Here is a 12,540-nt window from a genome sequence, read left to right on the forward strand (position 1 = left end):
TTTTACACTTATAAAAGTGAATAGGATTGAAAGTCTTGAGCTTGGGTTGACATTTTTAATTAGTATGGTATTATGGATAATTCGAAAGTCATTAAATATGAAATTTGTAGTTTTCTTTTCCATCCTGAGTGTGAACACATTCCCTTAAGAGATGAACTCTTAAGTGGGAAATCGCTTTGTAAAGTTTAGCCTGGTTTCTTTAGAAATCATAAATATATTGGAAATGTTTTATAACACCTTACACTTGAGGGCTTCAATTGTTTTATAGACTTGAATCCTCAGTTCTCATATAACCTTTTGTTGTTAAGTTGAGAGGAAAAAAATGGCCCAGATAAAATCAAAGATGTTGACTTAAATTTCTCTTATGATTGTTTTTCTTTATTTTTATCAAGTTACATTTATGAAATAACCATTTCTATCCGTATGTTCCTGTAGCTTTATCTCAAAGATGATCAAATAGAAAGATAGGCTAGGTAGTATGTATTATAGGCAACCTTACAGTGTATTGTAACGGCTGGAAAAGACAGCCTCAGAAATAATGAGTAACTTCTTTGTTAGCTACCACTTTCCTTAAATAATCCTGCTTGGTTTATTATGTTAAGAAAATATTGAATGTTTATGCTTTACTTTTTGGATATAGCATCTGGCACAATGATATGTGTTAGGATATTTTATTTTTGGTAAAGGAAAAATAGGGTTCTAGTATATATAAAACTATATTGGATTTTAAAAACCTCACAGTTGTTACATTTTATTGCTTCTTGGTGTACATGCAGTCACTCCCCCATGACATTTTTCTGCCCTGCGGGAAGCCATGCTCTACTGCTTAACCTGTTGTGTGCTTTCCCACTCCAGTGTTTTTGTTTTTGCTTTGCTTTATATTTGTAACCCAATTCTCCCAATTTCTAATACTTGAAATTTTATGTTTTCTCGTATTTTCTAAATGCCACCTCTTCTGTCAGATGTGAACTCAGAATCCTTTGATGCTCTTCATTTTGTTTGTATTTCCTTTATGCTCTGCCTTGCGTCGTCATTGTTTATTCATCTGACCCCCTCCTATTACTTCAGCAAGTATTTGAGGAAAGAGCTGTGTTTCACTTATCTTTGTTTCTGTATGCCCTCATACAAATAATTTTTATATAGTGGGAATTTAAAAGAAACTGTTAAATTGAAATACATGACTTGACTGGGAAAGATAAGGTAATAGAGCTTTGCTAGTAGGCAGGTTACTTCCTAATGATAGTATGGGAGAGAGCTCTGATATGTTCTTTGTAAACATTTGTGCTTTTGTTTTTATCCCCTTTACAATTAAATTCATTACTATAATTGTAGTTTTCCTTCAGCTTTAATTCTTGGTTGACATTTGTGTACTTTACTTTTAATGTAGTTGATTACCGACCATTAGCAGGCAAGTTGTGGCACATTTGATAGTCTGTAGTTGTTGACAAATTATTTTTGGATTTTCAGAGTTTGCAAAGCATTTATACTACTATTGTTAATGATAATATGTATTAGTTATTATGTGTCATAAACTTTACTATAAAATTCTTTAAAAACTTTTATTAATAATAGTCTGTAACAGATATTTTATGGTCAAACATAGTTTAAGTATCTATTATTGGAATTTTTAAAAACATCGCATATTTTAATATGCTATAAGGAGTTTCATTTCTTACTCTGTTTCCCCGATTTTGCCTTTAAAGTTTTTTTTTTTTTTGTAGGAAATCTTTGGTTCATTTTGTTGATATAAAATTTTGCCTCATACATTTATATTGGCTTGCAAAACTGGTTCTGTTTTAGGGGAAGATTTGTGTATTTTTATACATCTCTCATCCTAGAAAACCAGTTTATATAATGGCAAAATTACAGAGTAATTGTTTTAAGAATATGCAGTTTAGCTGTTGCTGTTTATTTTTCTAATATACATGCATAAAATATCCCTAATACCATTTAATGTTTATTGTTATTTCTAGTTATAAGAAAGTATCCTTTCCTTAAGAGTTTGTGGAACATTTTGACTATCAAAACAAGAACATGTTGTCTCTTCTTTTCCTTTTGTTCTTATGTTCCTTTTTTTTTTAATACAGTTCACTGTGTAAATTCATTTCACTTTGATCAGTGATTTTTATCTACAGTGTGCCTTGGCACTTTGGAATGTAATGATGGAGAATAAGGAGAAATCTCAGTTCTAAAGAAGTGTGTAATCTGATCAAACTGCAGCACTAACAGCAATGAAATGTTTAGAGAGTGATTGGGTGGCAGCAGAGTCTTAACAGCCAGCCAGTGCAATGGGATTAAAGGGAGCTCAGTGATTGTAGGCAGAATAGAGTTTGTCTGACTGAGTTCAGACATATGTTTTCATACAGGAGCCACTACATTGTCTGAAAGGAGGGAGTATTTATAGGGATATGGTGTTGGCATTTGTTTTGGATTGAATTCTGCTTTGTATGCTGTTTTGTTTTTTTTCTTTGCTTTTCTTGATTTTATCCCCCTCCTTAGTCCAGGTTACTTAGAGTGTCAATCTTTGGCATTATATGGGTTTGTCTATTCTCTGTGATATAATTACTTAGCTATCTAGGCAGGAGTGGCATTTGACCTTTTATATTCATATACAGATTATAGTGTTTTTTACAGATTCATCACATTTGTGAAATGGGCACTTGTGAAATATTTATAAATGAAATTGTTTTCCCTTTGACATTCTTAATAACTTTGGATATGTGTTTTTTGAGAGAGAGAGAGAGAGTGTGTGTGTGTGTGTGTGTGTGTGTGTGTGTCTTTTACAGGTGAAAAAAAACAAGGCATGAAGTGACTAAGTAAGTTAATAGCTGGGTAATAGCAGAGTTGCAGCTAAAACCCGAGTGTCTTTACCTTTAGGTTCATCTGTTAGGTGCTATAGGAAGAACCTCAGCATAGACTTACATGCCATTGGCATTTACACACATGAGATGAAAGTGTTCATTCACTGCAGTCTCTTTGAATATCTGTTTTTCCCCCATATCTGAAGTTTTTCATTCTTAGCAATTTTTGTTATCTTCAATTTTTTAGTGTGCCAAGTACATTTATTTGCGAGTGGTGCTGTAAAATCTCTAGGGAGAGAACGAATGTTGCCATGTGCTCACTTGGGCCTTATTTCTTCCTCAGCTAGCAGCATCTGAAGCTGATGTTTCCAATGCCCGTGAACTTTTAGGGAGGGAGATTGCCAGGCATTTCAGATCTCTTTTTCAATTTCATGTCTTACAGTCAATTCAGATTTCCACTGGTTGTGGGGAGGTTGCCTATAGATGGGCTGACTAGTTGGGAACCCTTCCACAGATGGTGTGGGTTTAACCCAAGTCTGTTAAACCTTGTCAGTGCCGTTGTCCAAGGTGCTGCATAGGTTAGTGTGTTATGGATAAATTCCCACTGGATTACAGCTCCCACTGTTAGCATGCACTCATAGTATCTTACTGCGTGCTAAATCACTGTTTGCTGGACCTTTGACCTTTTTGTTGTTCTTAGTGTGTTTTATAAGTTGAGTTTTGCTACAGAAGAGACATTTTCTTTTTCATGTACTTTGAGTTATGCAGATGTAAGTTATATGACTTTGCCTTTTCAATTTATTGGAATTTTAAATGTAAACAGTTAACTATTCTCAAGTTTCAGATTTATTGTTCTGATATTTCTTTTAGTTTGAATCTACTAAAAGGAAATAATTTTATGAATTTAAAATATAAATTAAAGTCTAAAGCTATATAAGCTAGGCTTTTTTCTTTTTTTAAATGAAAACTATGCCTGGCAATGAAATTATTTACAGTTTCTTTATTTGGAAAAATATTGTCCTTTAATTAACCATTATGATTTTGGTGTGTTTAATTAGTGATGATTCATTAAGAATTTTTGTTAATACTTATTTTGACCCTCAAAATAAATAAATACTAGTTTATTTTTGTGTACTTAAATTTGAAGTTAATTTATGCTAAATTATATGTCTCTAGTAATGTCTTGATTAATTAGTGTGGCAGAGGCTGGGTATCAGAATTACAGAAACTTCCAGTTAACTGTAGGTTTATCCATTTATGCAGTGTACTTGCATAGGATAAGGATGCTGACATTAGGGGTAGGGTTTTGTCTGTTAAGCTCTTTTTTTGTTGTACAAAGCCATAGAAGCCCCATACTGTATCATTAAAAAGAAAGCATTTTATTAAACTCAGAGCTTTAGGTTTGTAATCAGTTCATTAATGGTAGTATCAGTACACCTTGAAAGAAGCCTTGGGCTTACAGAGCTAAACTTGTGAACCTTTTCTGGATGTAGAATCACAGAACTAGTCTTGTAATGGTTTTCTGGAGCCAGTGTTTCTTAGCCAAGCAGTGAGATTTTCACCACAAGGAAGGATTTCTCCTGCTCAGGGTTCCAATACTAATTGTGACTCGAAAGTCACTGAAATACTGTATGCTGGTTATCTGTGGTGAGACAGATTTTAGGATGTTGTTAAATGATGAAAATGTGGACATATGTAATACGTATGATAAGATTTTAGGTGGTCATTTGCTTTTTCCTTTTGTTAAAGATCTGAATTCTCTCAACTACTAGTTGGCACACAAGGAATTGAAAATAAATCTGAATCTTCAAACTGCTTAGTTTGTGTCTCCAATAGATGAGTAGTTTTTAGTGTTTGGCTGTTTCATAATTTTCCATGAACTTTTCTATTTTCTTTCAGTTTGTCTCCTTGGTTAAAATGTTTCCCAGGAGATTTGTCACTGTCAAGACAGATGATTATTTGTTTCCATGCAGACAGAATTTAAACAGCTACAAGTACTGTAATTGTGTGATTTTTTTTTTCTTTTTCTCTCTCCTTAAAGGAGGAATTTCGAGAGCTTCGAGAACAACCTAGTGACCCTCAAGCTGAACAAGAACTAATTAATAGCATTGAACAAGTGTATTTTTCTACGGACTCATTTGATATTGTTAGATATGAACTGGAGGTAAAAAAAATAATTAAAAATCTATGTAAAGCCTGTTTTGTTCAGTGATTGAATTTATGAGTGAGATAGGATGATTTTTAGGGGTATTGTATTTTTTTGATACCAGTACTGGTCTGTGTTGACCATATTATGATAAAAGGGACTATCAGAATTGTTTAAAGATGAGATTATTTTTTTAAATGTAAAATTAAGTACAGCTATAGCATATTGGTCCAGGAAACATGTTTCTATTTTTGATTTTCATTTGTTGGCATACAATATGTTTGCGTGCTGCCTCTATTTTATTTCATTTTGGCTAAATATATTTAGGAAAGCTCTGAGACTTTTAATCATGAAAGTATATTATCAATTGTTCGGTCGTGGTAAATAGCCCTATGCCATAATGTTTACAACATTGGCGTTTTAAATTTACAGGAACTCAGAAAAAGTTAGAATAATAAAATTTGGGTCTGAGATGAAACCAAATGCAGTTTGCATATATACTTTATATGTAGTACATATAAGTTAGTACCCAGTTTATTCGAAAATTTCATCATCATTTGGCAGAGACTTGAACTCTAACTTGGCAGTTTCCTGTCTACACAGTGGTATGCATTATTGTTAGTTCCTGTACCATCCCCTGAAGCATGTGTAATCTAGAATGTTCTCCAACAGCCATCACTATCACACTATAGTGCTTAGTTAGCATTCATAGTATTTCATGAGTTCTGTCATGGACAAGTAGGGATATACTGGTGATTGGTGGAGGGGGGAGATAGGGTTAGGGACCTTCTTACGTTCTCCTGTTCTAGGTTGTGGAAGTATTGCTTCCCAGCTCAGGGCCGGGGTCCCAGTGGTAGTGGGGTTTCTTGGAGGTTGGAGGCAGCAGCAGTGGAGATAGCAAGGCTTTGTGGAGGATGGAACTCGAGCACTAGATGGTTGGGTAGCAGAGAGATAGGTAGGCTATTGTTTTGGAGTCTAGTGGGGAGATGGCGAGGATAGGAGGAAGGGGATGTGACCACTGTTTTATATGCACAGATTGCAGTTTATAAGTCAGGTGTGCAGGTAAATGAAGCCAAATTAAACGATTTATTTTTTACTCTTCATTTATGGAATTTTTTTTTAGAAGCTCCCTCCTGTTCTCAATTTGCAAGAATTAGAGGAGTACAGAGACAAATTGAAGCAACAGCAGGCTGCAGTAAGTAAAAAACATATTTCTTTCTGACAAAACTGTATGTAATACAACAGAGAGGTGTAATGTGGCAGGTTTTATGGTTTAACTAATATGCTAACATATTAAATAAATCTTATCTAACATGACTTTGGCTCAAATGATACATTATACATATTCAAATTTATTGCCTATTCGGCTTCCCTCACATTACCTTGATAGATTTGCTTCTAGAACTTGTAGTTTTCTTTCTCTGGAACCCTGAACATGATCTGAGAAGTTTGAACTTTTTTTTTCAGATTACTAAGTACCTTTCAGATTATTTCTAGTCCTGCATGTCATCATAGTTTTAGGATAGAGTTTTCTTACCTTAGAATAAAGGCTCCCACTTCTAGTTGAAATAGGTCCAAAGATAATATGGGTTTAAGAATCAGGAAGCCTAAATTGTTGTCACTATTAATTATGTGACATTGGGCAAGTCACATAGCCTTGCTAAATCGCTTTTGTTTGTGAAGGAATGGGTTGAGCCTGTATTTTTCTCTAATGCTGCAAAATTCTATGATTTTGCATTTTCTTTATGTTAGGCTGGGTTTCTTTGATAAAACTCAGTCTGTACTGTGTAAGATTAAATAATGGTAGTTAGTGGTCTTGTTAATTTTTTAATACTGAAAGAGCAATAGTGATAAGTTTAGCTATTTTAAGATATGATCTTTAATAGTTTGTCTGCCAAATAAAGGAAGATAGCCTTCTCTTTCTTTGTGTCACACCCAGAGGTCTCAGTGGGTGCTGGGATCTCCCTGGGGATCGTGGCAGTGATGTGGAGAAGGGAGTTGAGCACCAGAGACTTGTGTAGTAAAAATGTGCTATGCTTTTGCAGAGTTATATTTCATTGGATTGTGGCATCTTTTGTCTTCTCCTGGTTTCAGCATATTTAAATATGTAATCCTCCATCTCGGTACTTTATGTGGTAGTCTTCCTGGAATGAAGTCCACTATGAGGGCTGTGTAGCATTAGTGGCTTTTGGAATTTGATCAACCTGGGCTTGAATCCTGGCCTTGCAACTTACTAACTGTGGGTGAATCACTACTATATTTAAGCTTACTCATCTGGAAAAGGAAGAAGCATGTAACCCATTTCAGTGGATTGTTATAAGTACTAATTGAGATAATATAGGCAAAGCACTCAGTACACTGCCTGGCACAGTGTAGACTAGCATTAACTACATTTTCTATTGAAAAAGAACAAAAACCTTGTAACTCAGTTTTTTTTTTTTAAATAGGCAATGAATCCACACTGAAGATAAATAATGAGATTTAAAAAACCCCTAATTTACTAGAATTAAGTGGGTGTCTGTGTACATCTATACATTCATATCTATACAAATCTATACAAATTCAGAATAGATTAAGAAAACAAAAGATTAAAGCAGTAGTTGAATGTGTCTGTAATGTTTTATTCTCACTTAGCTTGGGAGAGGGGAGACTGTTGTGTTTCGTGAGCAAATATTCACTCAGTACCTTCAGTGTGCCGTGCTTCATGCTAGACCTGGTGCCTCTGAGTGGGGCCCTAAAATTGTGAACAAGAGACTCATGTTCAAAACCATTATAATTCTAACTGGCATACATTAACATTATTCATGGAACTCGCCAAGAAAACCTGAGATATCTTCCTGGCACTCCCCTAAACACGTTTCAATTTTTCAGAAGAGGACCAAACTGCTATTAGTCTCCTTATGCAGGACAAAGGGTCAAAAGGTTACAAGGATATTCTGTTTCCCAGGTAGTGTTTCCATAAATTCAGTAGATTAAACATTTATTTATCTTAACAAGTTTATCTTTTTTAAAGCGAATCTTGTGCCCTTAAAGATGGTTACAGTTTTGCACGTTAGTTAAATCAGATAATGATATGCTGTTAACAGTAATAATGACCATTTATTGAGTTTCTCTTGAGTTCCAAGTACTGTGCTCTGTGCTATAACTTTTTTTTACTAATTTCATGGCCAGAGAAATGTGTGTGGCTGTAGCATGCCAGTATCTGCTGTAGAAGTTATTGGGAAGACCTATGGGATATTCTTGGAAAATTTTTAATGTAAAACATAATAGGAAGCATGAGGCTTTTTCTTTTATTTCCTTTGTTTGATTGCATGTTCTTATAGGTCTCTAAAAAAGTAGCAGATTTAATCCTTGAAAAGCAGCCTGCTTATGTAAAGGTAGGATAATATTTGTTGCTTTTAATAGTAAAATATTAAAAATGTTTGAGTGACTTAGGATTGGAATTTGAAGTATTTTAATTTATTCTCTAGTTTTATGGCAGCTTATTAACTCTTTTCAGGTTGTGTATGTGTATTTTTTTTTTCTTACTTGGGAGATTTACCAAACTGAAGAAATGAAACAGCTTTTATATCTGATTCTAAAGTTATCTATTTGGTTGTCCTAATTTTAGGAGAGCCAATGAAAAGTGCTTCTCTGTCCTTATAACTCATAGATCACCAATAATGACAGCTGATTCTGCCTTTAAAATACGATAAAATCAGAAATGTAGCTAAATCTGCCTTTTCATCAGAAAATCAGAGACTTGAAAATCCATAGAAATATCTAACAGTATTCAGTGGAGACATTTATTGTCAAAGCATCTTAGCAAACAAATCATATTTGTCATATCCTTGCTTATCTCATGAAGTTCTTTTGAGTAGAAACATTTACACAGATATGTTATTAGTATTCGTTTATACCTGTCTAAAAAGGTTGGGTCTAAATTTCCTTATAAGCAATACCACCTAAATATTTTGTCACAAGCCATTGTGAAAATCAATTGAACGTGGTCATTTAAAATAATTTTGTGGAGTTCCCATAGTGGCTCAGTGGTTAACGAATTTAATATCCACAAGGACACAGGTTTGATCGATCCCTGGCCTTGCTCAGTGGGTTAAGGATCTAGCATTGCCGTGAGCTGTGGTGTAGGTCACAGACATGGCCTGGATCTTGTGTGGCTGTGTCTGTGGTGCAGGCCAACAGCTACAGCTCCAATTCTACGCCTAGCCTGGGAATCTCCATATGCTGTGGGTGCAGCCCTAACCCCCCCCCCCCAATAAAAATAAAAATAATTTTGGGAGAAATATAGCAACAGTGTTCCAGTTCAGGTATTTCTGTTGCTACTTTGTTTTTGCAACAGATTTTTCTTTGAACCCATTAAAACTTTTGTTAAGAGTACCATCCCCGAGAGAAAGGAAGAGAAAAAGAAATACTTCACATAGTAACCTACACTTCATCTTTCCATAGGAACTTGAAAGAGTTACCTCATTACAGACAGGTCTTCAGTTAGCTGCCGTTATCTGCACAAATGGGAGGAGGTATTGCATTCGATAATGTTTTGTTCTCTCGAAAGCTGAATAACATTTAAGAGAAACTGTCAAACTGTCATGGATAATTGATTTTTTTTATTATGATTGTGGTTTCTAGAATATCATTCATTAACCAAACGTATATTATGATATAAAAACTGCACTAAAAAGGTATGTGGGGAGTTCCTGTCGTGGCTCAGTGGTAAACAAATCCTACTAGGAACTGTGAGGTTGTGGGTTTGATCCCTGGCCTTGCTCAGTGGGTTAAGGATCTGGCATTGCTATGAGCTGTGCTATAGGTCACAGACACGTCTTGGATCCCGAGTTGCTGTGGCTCTGACATAGGCCGGCGGCTACAGCTCCGATTAGACCCCTAGCCTGGGCACCTCCATATGCCACAGGAGCAGTCCTAGAAAAGGCAAAAAGACAAAAAAAAAAGTATGTGGGAAATGTCTGTAAATCTGGTTATGGCTTAAAAATATTACTGTTTTTTGTGTTGCTTAAATCAGTACAAACCTTCTCAAACTGCAGTGAAGGACCAGTCTTTTTTTTTTCTTTTTAACTTCCAGTTTATTACAGACTACGATTTTTGTAAATGCAGTAAAAACAAATTACTAGGAAAGTGAATTTTTAAAAAAACCATCCAAACACATATAAAATAGTCTCATTTTTCATTATCAGATTCATCAAGTGTAAAATTATTATGTCAACTTTTACTCTACATGTTTAAAAAATCTTTTTATTATTAGGTTTATCAAGCATATTTTGTCACCTTTTACTCTTCATGTTTTAAATGCTTATTTTTAATTTCTGGACTCTCCTTGTGATTTGAGGATTGGCACCAGTCCACTGCCATGATTCAAGTAATGCTGGTTTAATTTGAGTTTTTGAATAAATGTGTCAAATAGTGCTCACAGTCCCCAATTTTCAGAGCACTCTTGGATACTGTTTCATTAATTGCCTAATTGTTTTCTGTGGATAGCATTTTTATTATACTAGAAAAACTTAACTATTTGTTGTTCACTTTTGCAGACACTTGAATATTGCAAAGGAAGGTTTTACCCAAGCTAGTTTAGGCCTTCTTGCAAATCAAAGGAAACGTCAGTTGCTGATTGGACTTCTGAAATCTCTGAGAACTATAAAAACATTGGTATATACAGGTTACTTTTTAAAAATTAAAACTTAATTTTATGATTGAAAACAGATTTTACCTTTTGATTTTTGTTTTTTCAGCAAAGAACAGATGTCCGCCTAAGTGAAATGCTGGAGGTAGGTTAACAAAGTTTGGAAATTTGGTGATTCTAATAATATTAAATAGAGAATTTTTATTGTGAAAATTCAGATGTGCATTTTTCTCAAATTTTGGTGTATGGTATAAAGAGAATTTTCAGACATGTAAAGAAACTTGCTCTAGGGCATTTTTCTTTTTTCATTTTCTTTGTTCTGCCATACACTATTTTATGTATGTATGTATCTATTTATTTATTTTAAATTTTTTGCCTTTTTGTCTCTTTAGTGCCTCACCCTTGGCATATGGAAGTTCCCAGGGTGGGGTTGAATCGGAGCTGTAGCTCCCGGTCTACAACAGCCATAGAAACGCCAGATCTGACCCGCGTATGCAACCTACACTACAGCTCATGGCAACGCCAGATCCTTAACCCACTGAGTGAGGCCGAGGATCGAACCCACAACCTCCTGGTTCCTAGTTGGATTCGTTTCCGCTGCGCCAAGATGGGAACTCCTAGAGCATTTTTCTATTCACATAATATACTTAAAATTTATTGGGGAAGTGTTAGTTTGTGGGGAATGTTAAAACTTTAGTATCATTTGCTTATATCTGTGCCCATAGAGCAATGAAATTCTTTTTTACATTTAATGTTAAAGTAGTGATTTGACAAATATGTCATACATTAGTTACGTCTGGTGTCTCATATATTAATTGATATTCTGAGTGAACTATCTCTTTTCTCTTTGATGCTTTCCTAGCACTCTCTCTATCCTTTCATTGTAAGGTTTACCAAAGCCTAATGTGTTATGTGTGTTTCCCTATTATTCTTGAGCACCTATGGGTACTTTGTCATTCCAATATATTCTGTGTTTTGAATTGCCTTTTTTTTGAATTTAGATATGCATTTAAGAAACGTTTTTAATGGTTTTCTGTGTAATCACTGCATTACTTCTAAACTGTTACCACTAAATGAGGAGTTTGAGAAATCCTTATGAAAAATTCATTTGGTATTAAATTACCTTTTAGGTGATAAAAGTATTGTGAGGCTATTAATGAATATTTTACTTTTTTCCACATTTATTTGTTTAAGAATATTTATGAATTTCTTGATGGTAGAACTATTGAATGTTGGTTATAAGTAGAATGTGTACTATTTTGGAACAACATTACTGAAAGAAGATATGTTAACAGTTAACTCCTTCTCTCTGAGGCAGCTTATACTTCTCTATAGGCTTTATCAACCTGTCATGCTCTCAGAGGGCTATTACCATGTGTTTAAGGGAATAGATTATTTTTTCTGTGCATACATTTTAGACCTGGAGCTAATTGCTTTGTTATATTATTTATCTGTTGTTGGTATAATAATCCTCATTTGAGAGGAATTAAAATTTTCTGGTGCTATAACTTTTGGATAGAGTATGAACAAAGATTTGTCTTTTTCAGGGGCTTTAAGAAAAGTGTTTCCAATCTAATGACTTTTCTGTTGTTATTATCTTTAGGAGGAAGATTATCCAGGGGCTATTCAGCTGTGCCTGGAATGTCAGAAAGCTGCTAGCACTTTTAAACATTACAGTTGTATAAGGTAATGAAAAATTTTTAAAGCTGCTTCTGTTGTCAGTTTTTAAATTGGAGTTGTGTAACATACAATGTTAATAAATGTTAAAATTAATATGGGAGTTCCTGTTGTGGCTCAGTAGGTTAGGGACCCACCCTTATCTCTGTGAGAATGTGGGTTCGATCCCTGGCCTGGCTCAGTGGCTTAAGGATCCAGCATTGCCGCAGTCTGTGGCATAAGCTGCAGATGGAGCTCAAATCTGATGTTGCCTTGGCTGTGGCATAAACCATAGCCACAGTTCT

General features: G+C 34.7%; 1 protein-coding gene across 1 annotated transcript in view; it reads left to right on the plus strand.

Annotated features, from left to right (window-relative positions):
• The window catches only part of VPS50 (VPS50 subunit of EARP/GARPII complex), a 137,769-nt gene that overhangs the window by 14,810 nt on the left and 110,419 nt on the right, over positions 1–12,540 (plus strand). The window contains 7 exon segments of the mRNA XM_047752045.1: positions 4,843–4,965; positions 6,071–6,142; positions 8,271–8,324; positions 9,394–9,464; positions 10,488–10,605; positions 10,689–10,724; positions 12,183–12,265. Of these exon segments, the coding sequence (XP_047608001.1) occupies positions 4,843–4,965; positions 6,071–6,142; positions 8,271–8,324; positions 9,394–9,464; positions 10,488–10,605; positions 10,689–10,724; positions 12,183–12,265 (557 nt within the window).

This window comes from Phacochoerus africanus, chromosome 11 (genome assembly GCF_016906955.1).
Source record: "Phacochoerus africanus isolate WHEZ1 chromosome 11, ROS_Pafr_v1, whole genome shotgun sequence".
Lineage (NCBI taxonomy): Eukaryota > Metazoa > Chordata > Mammalia > Artiodactyla > Suidae > Phacochoerus > Phacochoerus africanus.